Consider the following 18,934-nt stretch of genomic DNA (forward strand, 5'->3'; position numbering starts at 1 on the left):
CTTAATATCAAGAAGGGTAAGCCCTCCAGTTTGTTCTGCATAATTTCCTTTGTCACATCCTCTGTGTGCTCAGGACCTATCTGGAAGAGGAGCTAGTGAAGGCACGGGAACGTCCCCGTCCCCGGAAGGACATGTATGAGAAGATGGTGGCTGTGGACCCTGGGGCCCCTACCCCTGAGGAACATGCCCAGGGTGCGGTCACCAAGCCCCGCTACATGCAGTGGAGGGAAACCATGAGCTCCACCTCTACTCTGGGCTTCCGGATCGAGGGCATCAAGGTGAGGACCAGGAACTGCCTGGCCTGTCCCGGGAAGGCCTATAGCCAGATCCCAGGCAGGGCTTCTTGGGGAAAACCACAAGAGGGTGCAGGAGATGGCGTGGGATGAAAGGCTGGGGCTGGGGAAGCCCAGCCTGTTTCTTACCTCCACACCCATCAGAGCCCATGTTCTGTTTATCCGTCTGCCTGAGCATCTCCTGAGTCCATCTTTTCCTCCTCTCCTTTTCCATGGTCATGTCCTAGTCCAGCCCCATCTTCTCCTGCCTCTGTCTCCCTGGGCATCCTGGCCCTGGTCTCGCTGCAGCACAAGAGCTGGAGGGATCCCTTTCCCCCGCTATGGAGAAGGTTTCTCTTTTTCTTTCTTTCATTCCTTTTTCTTTGTCAAATTAAATATAATTGTTTGAATAGGCCAGGCATGGTGGCTCATGCCTGTAATCCCAGCACTTTGGGAGGCCAAGGCAGGAGGATTGCTTGAGGCCAGGAGTAGTTCAGGACTAAGCTGGCCAACATAGGGAGCCTCTGTTTCTAGAAGAAAAAAAAATTGTTTGAATAGCTAGTCACACAGTTCAAAAGTCAAAATAATATTATAAAAGGGTAAATGTGGAGAAATTTCTCTCCCAACACTGCTGCTGTCCTTCCCATTCTGTCCCTCTATCCCTCTACCTGCTCGTGGGGAACCACTTTATCAGTTTCTTGTATTTCTTCCTGTTAGTGCAAGTAAATGGAGTTGTAGATCCGAAATGTTCCTCAGTACGCATACTGATTGGTACTTTGCTATTTTCACTTAATAGTAACACCCTGGAGAGTTTTCCACATCGTTCCATAGAAAGCCTCCTCTTTCTGTTTTTTTTTCCCCCACAGCTATGTAACACTGTTTTTGTGACTGTGCCTGGTCCCCTATAGACAGACACCTGGGTTGTTTCCATTTTTTGCCATTAGCAGGCCTCAAAGAATCACTTTGTATATAAGACATTTTGCAGTTATGCAGATTGAGCTGTAGATTGCCGGAAGCAGGACTCCTGGGTCAAAGATTAAAGGCATGGGAAATTTGATAGAGACAACCAAACATCCGCTATTGGTGTTATGCCACCGTACATCCCACCAGCAATGTATGAGAATGCCTGTTGCAGATCCGACCATGCCATTCTCCTGTTCAAAACCCTTCTGTGGCTCCCTAGTACCTTGAAGCGAAGTTCCACAGCCTGTAGGACCCTCTAGGATCTAGCCTCGTCTCTCTCATTCTTCTCTTTTCTTTTTTTTGAGAAAGAGTCTCGCTTTGTCACCCAGGCTAGAGTGCCATGGCACAGTCTCAACTCACTGCAACCTCCACCTCTTGGGTTCAAGCGATTCTCCCACCTCAGCTTCCTGACTTGATGTGATTACTTGCATGCACTACCATGCCTGGCTAATTGTATTTTTTTTTTTTTTTTGAGACAGAGTCTTGCTCTGTCGCCCAGGCTAGAGTGCAGTAGTACAGCCTTAGCTCACTGCAAACCTCCGCCTCCCGGGTTCAAGCGATTCTTCTGCCTCAGCCTCCCAAGTAGCTGGGATTACAGGTGCGTGCCACCGCTCCTGGCTAATTTTTGTATTTTTAGTAGAGACAGGGTTTTACCATATTGATTGGCCAGGCTGGTCCTGAACTCCTGACCTTGTGATCCGCCCGCCTCGGCCTCCCAAAGTGCTGGGATTACAGGCGTGAGCCACTGTGCCCGGCCTATTGTTTGTATTTTTAAGAGAGGCGGGGTTTCACTGTATCAACCAGGCTGATCTTGAACTCCTGGCCTCAAGTGATCTGCCTGCCTTAGCCTCCCAAAGTGCAGGGATTATAGGCGTAAGCCACCATGCCCAGCCTCTCATTCCTCTCATTCTTTTTGTGTACCTTCAGGCACAGTGAAGCACTTGCATTTACTTGAAATAGGCTTGCTTTTTCCTGCCACAAGGCCTCTGCACCCCTCTGCCAGGAATGCTCTTCTATTTTTTTTTTTTCTTTTGTTTGAGACAGGGTCTCACTCTGTCGTCGCCCAGGCTGGAGTACAGCGGCACAATCACAGCTCACTGCGGCCTTAATCTCCTAAACTCAACTGATCCCCCCACCTCAGTCTTCTGAGTAGCTGGGACACAGGTGCATGCCACCACACCCTGGTCTCTTCCATCTGTGCCCCCTGGTCTGGTTGATTCTCAGTCATTTTTCTGTCTCCTTTCAAATTTTGCTTCCTCAGGGAAGCCCTCCCTGATTTCTGTTCTACTGATCAGGGTCCCCTCTTCACCTCCTCATAGCTCCTTATACTCTTTCATTATTCTTATCCTCCTTTCTGATCATCTTAATCGGTGTCTGCCCCCTCATCTGACTGTGTCTGTTGTGTTACCCCCTATTGCCAAGTGCCCACATAGCACCTGGCACAGTGTGGCAGATGACTTAGGTGGGTTCTCTGAGCCCTACTCAAACATAACAGATGACATTAGTCTCATTAGTCTCAAATAACTGTATGCCAGGCACTGTGCTGTGCATCCTACACACCTGGTCTCCTCTAATCCTTACACCAGCCTTAGCAAGTAGACACCAACACAATTCCCATTTTCCAGGTGAGGAAACTGAGGCTGAAATGACTTAAGACCACCCAGCTAGAAAAGAGCAGAGTCACGGCTGGGTGCAGTGGCTCACACCTGTAATCCCAGCACTTTGGGAGGCCGAGGCAGGTGGATCACGAGGTCAGGAGATCAAGACCATCCTGGCTAACACGGTGAAACCCCGTCTCTACTAAAAATACAAAAAAATTAGCTGGGTGTGGTGGCAGGCACCTGTAGTCCCAGCTATCAGGAGGCTGAGGCAGGAGAATGGCATGAACCCGGGGGGCGGAGCTTGCAGTGAGCCCAGATTGCACCACTGCACTCCAGCCTGGGCGACAGAGTGAGACTCCGTCTCAAAAAAAAAAAGAAAAGAGCAGAGTCACGATTCAAAGCCAGCTCCACCCCGCTCCAAAGCCCACTTTCCTAGATGGGTTCAACCAGGAGGTTCAAGGTTGGAAGGGTGTGGAAGGACTGAGGCTCAGGCATGTGACCTGGGGCTGGGTTGAGCTGGGCTGGGCAGGTAAGCTGGCTTCCTCCTCTGGCAGCAAGTGTGCAGGCAGGTGGGTGGCCCTGGGAAGTTGTTTTTTTTGAGACAGAGTCTTGTTCTGTCACCCAGGCTCGAATGTAGTGGTACAATCAGTGCTCACTGCAACCTCCGCCTCCCGTGTTCAAGCGATTTTCCTGCCTCAGCCTCCCGAGTAGCTGGGATTACAGGCGCCCGCCACCATACTTGGCTAATTTTTTGTATTTTTAGTAGAGACGGGGTTTCACCGTATTGGCCAGGCTGGTTGTGAACTCCTGACCTCAAGTGATCCTCCTGCCTTGGCCTCCCAAAGCACTGGGATTACAGGCATGATCCCACACCTGGGACCACAGGTGCATACTACCACACCAGGCTTTTTTTTTTTTTTTAAAAAAAATAGAGATGGGGTCTTGCTATGTTGCCCAGGCTGGTCTTGGTCACCGCGCCCAGCCTCCTGGGAGGTATTTGAGGTTGCTGGGTATTGGGCGTGGGAAGGAAAAGGCCATGACCCTGCCCCTCCACACCCTGCCCTACAGAAGGCAGATGGAACCTGTAACACCAACTTCAAGAAGACGCAGGCACTGGAGCAGGTGACAAAAGTGCTGGAGGACTTCGTGGATGGAGACCACGTCATCCTGGTGAGTGGGACACCCATGTCCCAGAATGTAGCAGCTTAAGACAGCCACCATTTATTCTTGCTCCAGAGTCAGTGGTCTTCTGCTTTGGGTGGGGCTGGACTGATACTGGCTGGCTTTGCTCAGTCTGAGGTCAGCTGGTGGCTTGGCAAGGCTGGCTGGTCCAGTGTGGCCCCGCTCTCAGCTCTGCTGGTTGGCTCATGACTTGGCCACATGTCTCTCGATAGCAGGATGGCCTGGGCTTGTTCTCACAGTGGAGGCAGGGGGCCAAGAGAACAAGTAAAAATACAAGGCCTCTTGATGCCTGGGCTCAGAATGGCCACCATCATTTCTACTGTTCAGCAAGTCATGTGACCCAGCCTGGATCGAGGGGTTGGGAGACAGACTCCACCTCCGGATGGGAGTGGAAATTCATGGAATCCACCACTCTTCTCCATGCCACATTGATGAATCCAAGCCCTTACTCCTCCGCCCTGTCTTCCCCGTGGCTCCCCTATTCCATCCTGGCTAGAGTCTGCCTGCTCATTTGGGGGAATGGGGTGAGGGCAGAGCTCAAGGTGGGCAAGGCCCCACAAAGTCCCCATGCTGACCAAGGAACCCTCCCTGTCACACAGCAAAAGTACGTGGCACGCCTAGAAGAACTTCGTGAAGCTCTGGAGATCTCCCCCTTCTTCAAGACCCATGAGGTGCGAGCCCTGGCTGCCATGGGTGGATGTATGGGTGTCGGGGTCCAGGTGCATGCAGGGGAAACCATTGATGAGTTACAGGTCAAAGATATAAAAAGGGGCTGGGCGTTGTGGCCCGCACCTGTAATACCAGCACTTTGGGAGGCTGAGGTGGGAGAATTTCTGGAGCCCAGGAGTGCCAAGACCAGCCTGGGCAACATAGCAAGACCCCGTCTCTATTTAAAAAAAAAAAAAAAAGGCTGGGTGCAGTGGCTCACGCCTGTAATCCCAGCACTTTGGGAAGCCAAGGCGGGCAGATCACCTGATGTCAGGATTTCGAGGCCAGCCTGACCAACATGGAGAAACCCTGTCTCTACTAAAAATACAAAGTTAGCCAGGCGTGGTGGTGCATGCCTGTAATCCCAGCTACTTGAGAGGCTGAGGCAGGAGAATTGCTTGAACCCTGGAGGCAGAGGTTGTGATAAGCCGAGATCATGCCATTGAACTCCAGCCTGGGCAACAAGAGCAAAACTCTGTCTCAAAAATAAATAAATAAAATAAAATAAAAACAAATAAAATAAAAACAGCATCTACTGAGAGCTGACTGTGCCAAGCACTGCGAGGCACCTGATGAGTAGGGGCTGGTACCATTATCCCCATTCTATAGAGAAGGAAACCAGTCATCAGTAGCAGTCCACGAGGCCTGAGAAGTCGTCCTTTCTAAGTGCAGGCATTATCCAATTCTAGTTTTTAAAATTTCTTTTGGTCAGAGTCAGGGTCTCACTCTGTTGCCCAGGCTGGAGTGCAGTGGCGTGATCATAGGTCACTATAGTGTCGATCTCCTGGGCTCAAGTGATCCTCCTGCCTGGGCTGCCTGTCACTGGAACTACAAGTGTGCACTACCATGACCAGCACATTATCCAATTCTTTAGTTTCTACCAGGCTCTCTTCACTCATTCTGGATCCTGAAGGCATTTGAGTTTGCATTCTGGCTTAGCAAAGGCCAGGCACAGTGGCTCATGCCTGTAATTCCAGCACTTTGAGAAGTCGAGGTGGGAGGACTACTTGAGCTCAGGAGTTCAAGACCAGCCTGGGCAATATAGTGAGACCTTGTCTCTATTTTTTTTTTTTTTGAGACAGAGTCTCGCTCTGTCACCCGGGCTGGAGTGCAGTGGCGCGATGTTGGCCCACTGCAAGCTCCACCTCCCGGGTTCACGCCATTCTCCTGCCTCAGCCTCCCGAGTAGCTGGGACTGCAGGTGCCCACCACCACACCCGGCTAATTTTTGTATTTTTAGTAGAGACAGGGTTTCACCGTGTTGGCTAGGATGGTCTCGATCTCCTGACCTCATGATCTGCCATCCTCGGCCTCCCAAAGTGCTGAGATTACAGGCTTGAGCCACTGCGCCCAGCCCTGTATTTAAAAAAAAAAAAAAAAAAGCAGCCAGGAGCGGTGGCTTACGCCTGTAATCCCAGCACTTTGGGAGGCTGAGGTGGGCGGATCACTTGAGGTCAGGAGTTCCAGACCAGCCTGGCCAACATAGTGAAACCCTGTCTCTATTAAAAATACAAAAATTGGCTGGGCACGGTGGCTCATGCCTGTAATCCCAGCACTTTGGGAGGCCGAGGCGGGCGGATCACGAGGTCAGGAGATTGAGACCATCCTGGCTAACATGGCGAAACCCCCGTCTGTACTAAAAAATACAAAAAATTAGCTGGGCATGGTAGCGGGCATCTGTAGTCTCAGCTACTTGGGAGGCTGAGGCAGGAGAATGGCGTGAACCCGGGAGGTGGAGCTTGCAGTGAGCCGAGATTGCGCCGCTGCACTCCAGCCTGAGCAACAGAGCGAGACTGTCTCAACAACAACAAAATTAGCCAGAAATTGCTTGAACCCAGTAGGCAGAGGTTGCAGTGAGCTGAGATGTGCCACTGCACTCCAGCCTGGGCAACAGAGTGAGACTCTGTCTCAAAAAAAAAGCAAAGCTAGGCATGGTGGTGCACGCCTGTAGTCTCAGCTACTCAGGAGGCTGAGGCAGGAGGAGGGCTTGAGTTCAGGAGGTCAAGGCTGCAGTATATTTTGATTATGCCTCACACTGAACATTTGCTGTGTATTTGCTATGTACCAAGCACTGTCTTAAGCACTTAATGTAGATTAATTCATACATATTATATGCCCAGCAGCCTCTGAGGTAAATGATCCTACAGTCGACCCCTTATCTTCAGGTGATCTCTTCCAAACCCCCAGTGGATGCTGGAAACTGTGGGTAGTCCTGAACTATAGACTGTTTTCTCGATCTGATAACCAAGATGGCTCCTAGGTGACTAGTGGGTGGGTTGCGGATACAGCATGGACACGCTGAACAAAGGGATGATTCGCATCCCAGGTGGGACGAAGCAGGATGGCACGAGATTTCATCACAGTACTTAGAATGGTGTGCAACTTAAAACTTACGCATTGTTTATTTCTGGAATTTTCCACTTAATATTTTTGGATCGCAGTTGACTGAGAGTAACTAAAACCAAAGAAAATGAAACCATGGACTGGGGAGACTAACTGTATTACTCTCACTTTGTATATGAGGATGCAGAACCACAGAGAGGTTAAGACACCTGCCCAAGGCTGCACAGCCAGGAGATGGCACAGCCAGGGTATGAATCAGGCAGCCAGGTTCCAGGGTTCATGCTGTCAACCACCCTGCTCTGCTGCCTGTCAGGAAGGGAACTTGGCCAGTGCCTGCTCCTCCCTTAACCTCCCGTCTCTCCCCCGGCAGGTGGTAGGCAGCTCCCTCCTCTTCGTGCACGACCACACCGGCCTGGCCAAGGTCTGGATGATAGACTTCGGCAAGACGGTGGCCTTGCCCGACCACCAGACGCTCAGCCACAGGCTGCCCTGGGCTGAGGGCAACCGTGAGGACGGCTACCTCTGGGGCCTGGACAACATGATCTGCCTCCTGCAGGGGCTGGCACAGAGCTGAGCTGCTCAGCCACCATCAGGTTTATTAATTGGATGGCGCCAGTCTGGCTGGAGGAGCCCTGAGATGCCATGGAGGGGGCCTGAGGTTGGCCATGGGGGAGCTGGCCTCCAGGGACGGGAGAGATTGTGTCATGTGCCACACGAGACCAACGTGGAAAGGTCTGAAGGGCCTTGGGAGACCAGGTAGCACCTGGCCCCATCATGATGCAGGGGTTTTGGGGACCTGGAAAGAAAATGATGAGGCAGTGAGTCAGAAAAACCAGAACGGGGTCCTCCGATCTGCCGGGAAGGCTTCTGAGGGGCTGCCCTGAGAGCATTCAGTTCACATTTCACAGGGTATGGTGTGACAGGGTGCTGTGGACACACGAATCACTTCTAACCTGCCTCCCTGTCAGCCTCCAGGCTGCCAGCTAGCTGAGGCCGGGGACTGGGTCAGGCTCATCTGTGGTGCCTCAGAGGGTCAGGCATCGTTGGTGAACAGATGCAGGTGCCGCTGGACCATCTGGGGAGAGTGACAGTCCATGTCTTCACCAGGGAGCCATTTGAGTGCTGAGTGACGAGAGGCTCAGAGGGCATGACCCCATGGAACTGGATGCGGCCTGAGGGCTGATACCGCTGGGCGGTATCCTGCCCTGCTGTGGCCCTGTGGGATCTTCTGTGTTCCTCAGAGGACTCTGCTGACCTCCTGCAGACCCAAACCACAGCCACATCCCAGCTTCTGTGCCAGCACTGTGACAGTACCTCACTCCTCTGTGCACTAGATCCGGCCTCAGGACTTACACCTCCTGCCTGACCCCCAGGCTTCTCTCTCCTTTCTCCCAGCAAACTGCAGTGGCAGAAAGGAGGTTCAGAGGCTGGGAAAGTGGGCCTCCCCTTGCGACTCAGAGCTGCTGCACTCAGGAGGGCCCCATCCAATCCCGGGCGCCTGTAGGGAAAAGCGCTGGGTGTGTGTCAGAGGCGCAGGGTGGGTGGGGCTGCCAGCCAGGACCCTGGCCTGCAGCCTGATCCAAACCAAAGACTGTAGAACCCTGGGGTGTGGCTAATAGCCCCTTCAGCACCCATAGCCAGGTCTTCCTGGGCCTTGAGGCTGGGCTGGCGGACAGGCACCTACCTCTTCCTTAAGCTGAAGCTCCCACACTGTCTTCCAGGGCTGAGGAGATGCTCTCCTTTTCTACTGACCATCTTGATACTTTTATATGAGAGGCAGTTGCTGGATGGGGTAGTACTGGGAAGCAGGAGGCAGAATGGCTCTGCTGAGCCTCCTACCCATGACAACACCCCAATAAACAGGACATTCAGAGCCAATGTCGTAGAGCTTTTTATTTTGCATCTGGAGTGTATTTGGACATGTGGGCTGGGTGGGGTAACAGGATAATGAGCAGTTTGGGAAAGAGGCAGGCTCCGAGCAGGCTGGTTCACTCACTTGGCAGTCACTGGGCGGCTATTCTTATGCCTGGATGTGTTACAATGCAGGGGACACAGTGGTGGCCAAGGCTGCTCCAAGCCCTGGCTGGGATGGGGGATGCACAGACAGGCTGATCAGGGCTGGGATGGTGGACATGCATCCTCTTTACCCTGATGACTGGTTAGAAATACTGCACTGTGGCCGGGCGCAGTGGCTCACACCTGTAATCCCAGCACTTTGGGAGGCTGAGGCGGGTGGATTACTTGAGGTCAGGAGTTTGAGACCAGCCTGGCCAACATGGCAAAGCCCCGTCTCTACTAAAAATACAAAAAATTAGCCAGGCATGGTGGTGCATGCCTGTAATCCCAGCTACTGTAATCCCAGGGCTGAGGCAGGAGAATCACTTGAACCTGGGAAGTGGAGGCTGGAGTGAGCTGAGATCACACCACTGCACTCCAGCCTGGACGACAGAACGAGACTCCATCTCCAAAAAAAAAAAAAAAAAAGCAACAGTGCTCTGTAGTTTCCCTAAATGCCTAAATGAGACGGGCTCAGTTAGGGACAGAGAAGTGATCCAGACAGGCCTGTTCCTCCTACTTCAGAGTGGAGGGGTCAGGTATTCATGAAGCTAGTAATCACACACACTAACTAGATGTTTGTATGGGTGGATAGGAAAGTTTGTGGTCAGCACCATAATGTTCAGGGAGCCAGGAGACAGCCTGGCTGAGACACTGACTACCTAGCTTGAATCCTGACCCTGCCACGTGCTAGTCATGTGACCTCAGGCCAGCGATTCCACTTCTCCAGGCCTCAGTCTTGCCATCTGTCAAATCGGGTCCATCTAGCACTCACCCTTACCGGGTTGCCAGATCTGCTAACACAGGTAGAGGGGCTGGCACAGGTAACTGCTCCCAGATGGGCTTTAAAACTGTGAAGACATGAGGTGGGGGAGGGGTGTCTTGACTGGGGCTGCAGGACCCTTCCCTGAGGTAGTGATACCTGAGCCCCAATGGAGAAGTTAAGGAGTGATCCGCAGCAGAGGGCTGGGGGTGGGACTCAATGCTCCGGGGATTTGAACAACACTTCAGGGATCTAAAAGGCCAGTATGACTAGTAAGTGGCAAGCGTGAGGAAAACCTTGGGCTAAGGAGGGGTGAGCTGAGGCTGACGCAGTTCAGTGTCCCTGTCCTGTGAGCAGCAGAGGGCCCAGGCAGGAGGTTCCTTAGATGTCTAGTGAGGTGAGAGAGGCAGCCCCTAGTGAGAAAGGGACGATGCAACATTCAGATGGGATAGGCAGGCCGCAGGGTCTGGGCTATTGTCAATCTCTCCCTAGAGGGACCAGTTGGTGCTCAATACTGCAGGGGGTGGCCTTGATGAAGGAGGGCTGGAGGCCCCTGAGACCTAGCTTAAATCTTGTGGCCGTCACACAGTGGGAGAAGTGGAGGCCCACTTCAAATGGTGACCGAGCTAGGCTGCAGCCTGAGACCGCAGCCCCAGCTAATGGCTGCAGTCCTGCGGTGTGAGGAGCAGGGCCTGGCCACAGAGGCCAGCCCGCACCCCACCCACAGGCACCACGTACACCCGGCCGTCGGTGGCCCGTGAGGGCGAGAAGTCCGTCAGCTGCAGGTTGCTCTCCCGGACCTGGTCGTAGTCCCACAGCTGATAGTGCCAACTCTTGCCCTGCTTGGACAGCAGGTAGACAGCTCCCAGGGAGCCCTCCTCCGGCAGGGATGGTGGTTGGCAGGGCATGCCCAGCACTGGGTGGAACAGGCCCGGCAGCTCAGGGTCCTCAGTGTAGCCGAGACTGGGCACAGCCCGAACACCCAGCAGGACCCCTGGGGGGAGGAGAAGGTGGTGAGTGGCAGTGACTGAGCCAGGACCAGGTGCTGGGGCTAAGTTCCGCCCTCTCCCGGCCCTCCAGGGTGGGTGCAGCTGCCATTCCTAGGTTACGGTGACGTTAGTGGTGGCCAGTGGGTTGGGATTTGGACCCACCATGGCATCCAGCTCCAAAGCTGTAGGTGTTTTAAGTCTTGCCTCACCTGGCCTGAGCACAGGGGAGGTGGGGAGGCAGCATGAGATGAAGCAAATGCCTTCACCCGGTCATCCTCAGCTGTTTAGGGAAGAAGCTCCAAGAGGAGCTGTCAGGACCACACAGCCATGAAGAAGCTGAGCGGAGCCTCCCCTGGACCTCCTGATGCGGACCAACCTGGCCTTCTTTCTTTCAGGCAGGGGGAATGATGAAGACGGTGCTGGTAGTACTTACAGAGACATGTCACATACCAAGCCCTGTTCTTTTTTTTTTTTGAGATGGAGTCTTGCTCTGTCACCCACGTTGGAGTACAGTGGCACAATCTCAGCTCACTGCAACCTCCACCTCCCAGGTCCAAGCGATTTTCCTGCTTCGGCCTCCCAAGTAGCTAGGATTTCAGACATACACCACCACGCCCGGCTAATTTTTGTATTTTTAGTAGAGACAGGGTATCACCATGTTGGCCAGGCTGGTCTCAAACTCCTGACCTCAAGCGATCCACCCACCTCGGCCTCCCGAAGTGCTGGGATTACAGGCGTGAGCCACCGTGCCTGGCCAAGCCTTGTTCTAAGAGTACTGAGTGCTCTGCCTACAAGGCAGCCTTATGAGGTGGGTACTACTGTTACCCCCGATTTCCAGATGGGGAAAGGAGCGGTCCAGAGAGGTGATGATACCTGCCCAGAGTCACAGAGCCTAGAAGAGGCTGTGCCAGGACTGGAGCCCAAACGGTCTGATCCTGAAATCTGTGCTCTGAGCTTCTGTTTGTAGAAGCTCCAACTGGCGGACACCTGGGGCCCAGCCTGCCCGGTGCTATGCTAAGTGCCCAGCCTGGCTGGGGAGGCACCAGCACAAGGGGTGAGAATGTCAGGAGAAGTAATGGAGGCCGGGGAGACCCAGGTTGAGGGGTGCAGACAAAGGAGGGGGAACCCACCTGCACTCACCGCCCAGTGGGCCTTGTAGCCCTTCCTCTGACACGGCTCATGGTTGAAGTCCTCATCATAGCTGGCGCTGGCATTAAGGTAAAAACGATGGCGTGGCCCTGGGACCCACCCTTTGCCACCCCTGCCCTCCTCCCTCCCAGGCCCTGGGATACGGGATGAGCAGGGGATGTCCAGTGACCAGGTGCTGCAGGACGAGGTCTCTGTTGGGACCGCCCAGGCCACCAGAGAGCAGCTTGGCCTGGCAGCCCAGCACCTCCTGGGCCAGCCTGCCCATATCGGCCACTGCAGGGTGAGAGCACACAGAGGGGGCTCGCTGCGTGTGCCCAGCACCATGCTGAGGGCTCACAGTGGGCGATGCTTCCAACCCTCACCATGACCTTCCACCCCTTCGTACAAATGCAGAAAATGAGGCACAAAGAGCGTCAGTGGCTTGTCCATGGCCCCAGTGAAGAGGTGGCAGAGCTGGGTTTGCAACCTAGGCAGCCAGCTCGAGTCCATCTTGTAACCTCTCTGCTCTACTGGGCAGTGAGAAGGGCCCAAAGAATGGAATGAGACACCCTGACACACGGCTGTCAGCACCCCACCCAGCCTCTCCGGTCCCAGCCTCGTGAAGAGATGATGGAGCACGCAGTCACTCAGCTCACCTGAGAACATCTCTCCCTGGGCCGTGTAGCCTCTTTCCGTGGCCACCTGCATGAGTCTCTCCAGGGGGACGCCACTGGGGGGTGACAGGAGAGTACCTGCCATCCACAAGGCCACCAACCCGCATCTGGGGACAGAGAGGCCCAGCCTGTCAATTCTATGTCACAGCCCCCTTACCTGGAAGCTGGAGTTGGGGAACAGGTTTGCTGCCCTGGAGGAGTTCCCCTCCCCTCTCCCAGGCCAGCGAGGGAGACCTGACTCCCCTTCAGGGGAGAGCCCAGGGCTGGAGGGCTGGGGGTGGAAGGCGGGGGAGAGGTCACCTGAGCTTCCTGGGAGGAGGAGCCAAGGTGGAGTTAGAGAGATGGACCAGGCTCATTTGTTCATTCCTCGCATGTCCCAACTATGTTTACTATGCAGGCACTCAGAAGCCTGAGTGGAAAGTTCCCCCTTTCCTTCCCTTCTCCTCCCAGCAGGGACAATCCACTCCTCTTCTCCAGTCCTTAAGAAGCCCAGCAAGGGCAGAGTAAGGGCCGCAAATGGGCTGGGGTTCCCGCATCAGGGCACATACTGAGGGCCTTCTTGGATGAGGGATGGCAGGTCTGCACAGAAGAGGATCCACCGCAGGTCACCTCGGAACCTGAAGCAGAGCCGCGCTCAGTCACCAGGGAGCCAGCTCTGAAGCACCCCCTACCCTGAGGTCTGGCTGGGAGTAGGCGTATCCAGGGACGATGAAGGGAATATGGGCCTGGCTGTCCTAAGGCTGAAGGCAGCTCCTGATTCAGTCACTGACTTCCCCTCCCCAAGCTTCAGTTTCCTCATCTGGTTTGTGGGAATGGTCCTTCTGCCTGCCTGCTCCCTGCTCGCTCTCTCAGTTATTGAAGGGTGAGGAGCAAAGGGTGGCACTTTGCAACCAGGTTTATCTGAGGAAATTTCTCAAAGTGGTATCTCTATCTCCAACTCTTTTTTTCTTGCTCTGTTGCCCAGGATGGAATGCAATGATGCAATCAAAGCTCACGGCAGCCTCGACCTCCCAGGGTCAAGTGATTCCTCCTGCCTCAGCCTCCTGAGTAGCTGGGAGTATAGGCATGTACCACCACGTCCAGCTAGTTCTTTTTATTTTATTTTGAGACAGAGTTTTGCTCGTTTTGCCCAGACTGGAGTGCAACAGCGCGATCTCAGCTCACTGCAACCCCTACCTCCCGGGTTCAAGTGGTTCTCCTGCCATAGCCTCCCGAGTAGCTGGGATTACAGGCATGCGCCACCACACCCAGCTAATTTTGTATTTTTAGTAGAAATGGGGTTTCACCATGTTGGCCAGGCTGGTCTCGAATTCCTGACCTCAGGTTATCCACCCACCTTGGCCTCCCAAAGTGCTGGGATTACAGGCGTGAGCCACCGTGCCCGACTCTTTTTATTTTTAGTAGAGATGAGGTCATGCTATGTTGCCCAGGCTCCAAACTCTGTGATTTGTTTTTTGCTTCAAGTCTGTTTCTTGGGCTGTTCAACAATGAAAATCCCTTAATTGAACTTTGAATAAAACCAGGTAACAACATGCTTAAGGCCTAAAACATCACCTTGATAGTGAATCTTTGTACCCTGGGGGAGGCCACTCAGATAGTTTGGCCCTGAGGGATTCATTCCTTTTTTTTTTTTGAGACAGAGTTTCCATCTTGTTGCTCTGGCTGGAGTGCAATGGCGCGATCTCGGCTCACCACAACCTCCGCCTCCTGGGTTCAAGCGATTCTCCTGCCTCAGCCTCCTGAGTAGCTGGGATTATAGGCATGCGCCACCATGCCCGGCTAATTTTTTGTATTTTTGTTTGTTTGTTTGTTTTGAGACAGCTGGAGTACAGTGGCCCGATCTTGGCTCACTGCAAGCTCCGCCTCCCGGGTTCACGCCATTCTGCCTCAGCCTCCCGAACAGCTGGGACTACAGGCTCCCGCCACCACGCCTGGCTAATTTTTTGTATTTTTAGTAGCAACGGGGTTTCACCGTGTTAGCCAGGATGGTCTCGATCTCCTGATTTCGTGATTTGCCTGCCTCAGCCTCCCAAAGTGCTGGGATTACAAGCGTGAGCCACCGCGCCCGGCCATTTTTTGTATTTTTAGTAGATGCGGGGTTTCTCCATGTTGGTCAGGCTGGTCTCGAACTGCTGACCTCAGGTGATCCACCCGCCTCAGCCTCCGAAAGTGCTGGGATTACAGGCGTGAGCCACCGTGCCCAGCCTCCTTTTTTTCTTTTGAGATGGAGTCTTGCTCTGTCGCCCGGGCTGGAGTACAGTGGCGCGATCTTGGCTTACTGCCACCTCCACCTCCCGGGTTCAAGCAATTCTCCTGCTTCAGCCTCCCAAGTAGCTAGGATTACAGGTGTGTGCCACCACTTCCAGCTAATTTTTGTATTTTTGGTAGAGACAGGGTTTTGCCATGTTGGCCAGGCTATCTCGAACTCCTGGCCTCAGGTGATCTGCCTGCCTTGGCCTCCCAAAATGCTGGGATTATAGGCGTGAGCCACCGTGCCTGGCCCATGCTTATTATTCCTATTCCAAGGCTGGTAAGAGGACAAGGTTCGGTTTGGGTGTGGGGGGGTGCGGACTCAGAGCTCCTGGTTCCCATTTTAGGGTAACCTCCTGATGAAAGATGATACCACATAAGTATGATTAAAAGCATGGAGGCTGGGCGCGGCAGCTCACGCCTGTAATCCCAGCACTTTGGGAGGCTGAAGCAGGTGGATCACTTGAGGTCAGGAGTTCGAGACCAGCCTGGCCAACGTGACGACACCCCGTCTCTAATAAAAATACAAAAAATTAGCCAGGCATGGTGGTGGGCACCTATAATCCCAGCTACTTAGGAGGCCAATGCAGAAGAATCGTTTGAACCCGGGAGGCAGAGGTTGCAGTGAGCCGAGATCACGCCACTGCACTCCAGCCTGGGCAATAAGAGCGAAACTCCATCTCTAAATAAGTAAATAAATAAAAAAGCGTGGAGCCAGGCTGGGTGCAGTGGCTAACACCTGTGATTCCAGCACTTTGGGAGGTCGAGACAAGAAGATCGCTTGGGCCGAAGAATTCAAGACCCAACCTGGGCAACACAGCGAGACTCTATATCTACAAAAAAATACATATGTACAAAAAATTAGCCAGGCATGGTGGCGCACAGCTGTGGTCCCAGCTATTTTGGAGGCTGAAATGGGAGGATCACTTGAGCCTGGGGGGTTGAGGCTGCAGTGAGCTGTGATCCAGCTACGGCATTCCATCCTGGGCAACAGAGCAAGACCCTGTCCCAAAAACAAACAAAGAAACAAACAAACAACCTTGAGCCCTGCCGCCAGAGTTCAAATTGGACTCTTCCTCTTTCTGCACTATAGCTAAGGGGCATTATAGCTAAGGGGCTTCACTTCTATGAGCCTCAGTTTTCTCACCAGGAAAATGAGACGATAACAGTTTCTACCTCATGGGGTTGTTGAGAGGATTCAGTAAATTAATATTTAAACACTTAGAACAGCGCCTGACATAGGGTAAGGTATTTAGTAAAAGGTGGCTGTAATTTGCATTAAATTTCCCTCATCTCAGTGGGGGCATTTAGGGAAGATTATAAATGTGTCTGGAGGCTGGGTGCAGTGGCTCACGCCTATAATCCCAACACTTTGGGAGGCCGAGGCAGGTGGATCACCTGAGGCTGGGAGTTCGAGATCAGCCTGGCCAACATGACAAACCCTGTCTCTACTAAAAATACAAAAATTAGCTGGGCGTGGTGGTGGGCACCTGTAATCCTAGCTACTTGGGAGGCTGAAGCAGGAGAATTGCTTGAATGGGGAGAAGGCGGGTGCTGGTGGTCTGCCGAGATCATGCCAGTTCACTCCAGCCTGGATGAAAGAGGGAACCTCCACTAAAAAAAAAAAAAAAAAAAAAAAAAAAAAGTGTCTGGAAAGCTTCGAGTTTCAATGTGAGTCCTGGCAAATCGCTTCTCCCTCTTTTCTTCAGCCAGGCAATCACTAAACCTCAGCCTCAGGGCCCCAGCCTAGGTCTGGCACTTTTCTTTCCCCTCCCACCTGGGTCCCTGGATGTCCCAGTTTCCTCAAGGCTCCTAAGTACCACTTCCACAGGCAGCCTCCTTCCCTGCACAGAGCTTCTTCAGGGCTCCCCCGTGCCCTCAGGAAAGTCCCAGTCCCTTTTTACGACCCGTTCTGTCCCGCGTGGGCTGGCTCTGCCGCTTTCACAGCCCCATGTTTGCCACTTCCCCCGGCAAGTTAAGGACATATTTGCAGTTCCTTGAATAGAACATGTCCTCATTTCACTCTAGGCCCCTGCACAAGCTGTATACTCTCATCACACAGCATTTGCACGACTTGCTCAACAGCACTCAGGGTTCCCCTTCTCCAAGAAGCTCCCCCTGACTCCCCAGCCTGGGTCAGACACCCCTCTGGGCTTTGTCATGACAGCCCTGATCACTCTGGGTTGTCACTGTCTGGAAGGGTGGAGGGATCTGTCTCTCCCAGTAGACTGGGCATTTGCTTTTTTTTTTTTTTGAGACAGAGTTTTGCTCTGTCTTCCAGGCTGGAGTGCAGTGGCACAATTTTGGCTCACTGCAACCTCCGCCTCCAGGGTTCAAGTGATTCTCCCGCCTCAGCCTCCCGAGTAGCTGGGACTACAGTCGCATGCCACCACACCCGGCTAATTTTTGTATTTTTAGTAGAGATGGGGTTTCACCATATTGGTCAGGCAGGTCTCCAACTCCTGACCTTAGGTGATCCACCAGCCTCAGCCTCCCAAAGTGCTGGGATTACAGGCATGAGCCAAAGCGCCCGGACTGGACTGGGCACTTGTGAGGACAGCTTTCTTCATTGCTGGAGGCACACCACCATGGAAGGGATCTAGGTGGGGGACCTAAGTAGTCGGGCTGTTTGATCTTGAGGACACGGGAACCCCCCCCAAGAGATCTGTGGAGAAGTGTCTAGGGCAGAGCCTGGGTGGGGCATGGAGACCCTACCGGTCCTTGTGTAGTTTCAGAAGCCTCTTCACATCTTCTCTGCCCTTGGGGACCGGGCCAGCCTTCTCAAAGGCCTCCTTCAGGAGCTGGCTCTTCTCCAGGCCGAAGACATGAGGGGGAGCAGGCCCTGTGGCAGCGGGTGGAGGAGGCAGTGGGGGCGGTGGGGGAACAGGGGTCTGTTGGCTCCAGGGAGGGGATGGTAAAGCTAAAAAGTCCAGGGGACTTAGGGGTAGAGGAGGAGATGGAATGCTGCTGGCTTGGGGTACAGGGGTTTTTGGAGGAGGGATTGGGGGTTTTAGGGGAGGAGAGCATGGAGAAGTCATTTTGGGGTCTACAGGAGGGGTTGAGAGGTTCAGAAAGCGGGGAGGGAAGGATCCTCCAACGGAGAACGCTATCAGGGATGGAGATTTAAAGGTTTAAGAGCTGAGTTCCAGAATCTGGGGGCTGAGCAGTGGGTGTGAAAGGACCAGGGCTAATATTTGAAACCATGGGCGCAGGAATTGCGAGGCTGACTCAAGTCATAAGGCACCTGACGGTTAACAGGGTGGGGTCCTTAAATCCGGAACCGGATCTGTGGTACCGGTTGGGTTACCTCGGGAGTCTTAGGTGGAAAGTTAGTAGGAGTTAACTCATTCTTTGGGGCTAGATGTGGAAACTCATGAGTGAGTTTGGGATATGAAGGCTCAGACCTAGAGTGAGGTGCCTTAAGGGTGCGACTTAGGGACGCAGGGCTAAAGATTCGGAGAACTTAGGTTCAGTGCCCCCCTACATCCCAGGCCCGAGTGCGGAACCTTTCAGCTGACCTTTTGAGTCAGAGGTCAAGAGGTCAAAAAGGACACCTGGCAGGGAAAATGGCCTAGTTGTGGAGAAGGTCCTGGAACCAGAGCAACAAAAAATGTCTGTGGGTTGGAGAAGACTCAGAGATCAGAGGCCGGTGGATGCCGCGATAACCAGTGGAAAAAGGAAAGGAGTCAGGAAGCAAAGTGCACCTCCCACTCCCGGAAAATGGCGGCCCCCGCACACTGCCTTTCCGACATCACGTGGTATTACACGCAACAGTTCCCGCCCATTTTGCGATCACGTAACAGAAAACGCAGTTCTGGCAGGGGGAAGAGGCGGGACTTCAAAAAGCATTGCCTCCGGAAGACACCGCAGCGCGAGACGCGTACCGACGGCGAAACACTCGTGACCTTCACTGATTGGTCCGTAGACCCGGGAGCCAAAGAAGGAGGTGGGCTTTCAGGGAGTGGGGCGGGTTTTTCTACCTAGGCGGGAACCCAAATATCGTTTTG

At 53.5% G+C, this 18,934-nt stretch overlaps 2 protein-coding genes across 12 annotated transcripts in view; one reads left to right on the top strand and one right to left on the bottom strand.

The window, feature by feature from the left end:
• ITPKC (inositol-trisphosphate 3-kinase C) overlaps positions 1 to 8,946 on the top strand; it is a 24,907-nt gene extending 15,961 nt beyond the window's left edge. The window contains exons 4-7 of the mRNA XM_002829236.6: positions 74 to 278; positions 3,905 to 4,006; positions 4,618 to 4,689; positions 7,439 to 8,946. Of these exons, the coding sequence (XP_002829282.3) occupies positions 74 to 278; positions 3,905 to 4,006; positions 4,618 to 4,689; positions 7,439 to 7,642 (583 nt within the window). The 3' untranslated portion in view covers positions 7,643 to 8,946. The remainder of the gene's footprint in view (positions 1 to 73; positions 279 to 3,904; positions 4,007 to 4,617; positions 4,690 to 7,438) is intronic.
• On the bottom strand, positions 8,944 to 18,897 carry ACTMAP (actin maturation protease). 11 transcript variants are annotated; one of them, XM_054540455.2, is made up of 8 exons: positions 18,446 to 18,897; positions 17,643 to 17,769; positions 13,226 to 13,294; positions 12,660 to 12,784; positions 12,168 to 12,297; positions 12,006 to 12,076; positions 10,625 to 10,880; positions 8,944 to 9,974 (listed from the first exon to the last, which is right to left on the bottom strand). In XM_054540455.2, exons 4-8 carry the CDS (start codon positions 12,760 to 12,762, stop codon positions 9,857 to 9,859), a joined length of 678 nt encoding a protein of 225 aa, XP_054396430.1. In that variant the 5' UTR covers positions 12,763 to 12,784; positions 13,226 to 13,294; positions 17,643 to 17,769; positions 18,446 to 18,897; the 3' UTR covers positions 8,944 to 9,856. The 11 variants fall into 11 exon arrangements, with proteins under 11 accessions (XP_054396430.1, XP_054396426.1, XP_054396431.2 ...); XM_054540451.2 differs by having other exon boundaries at positions 17,643 to 18,897; XM_054540454.1 differs by having other exon boundaries at positions 9,855 to 9,974; positions 12,016 to 12,076; positions 17,643 to 18,897.
• Positions 18,898 to 18,934: the final 37 nt, after the last annotated feature.

This window comes from Pongo abelii, chromosome 20 (assembly GCF_028885655.2).
Source record: "Pongo abelii isolate AG06213 chromosome 20, NHGRI_mPonAbe1-v2.0_pri, whole genome shotgun sequence".
NCBI lineage: Eukaryota > Metazoa > Chordata > Mammalia > Primates > Hominidae > Pongo > Pongo abelii.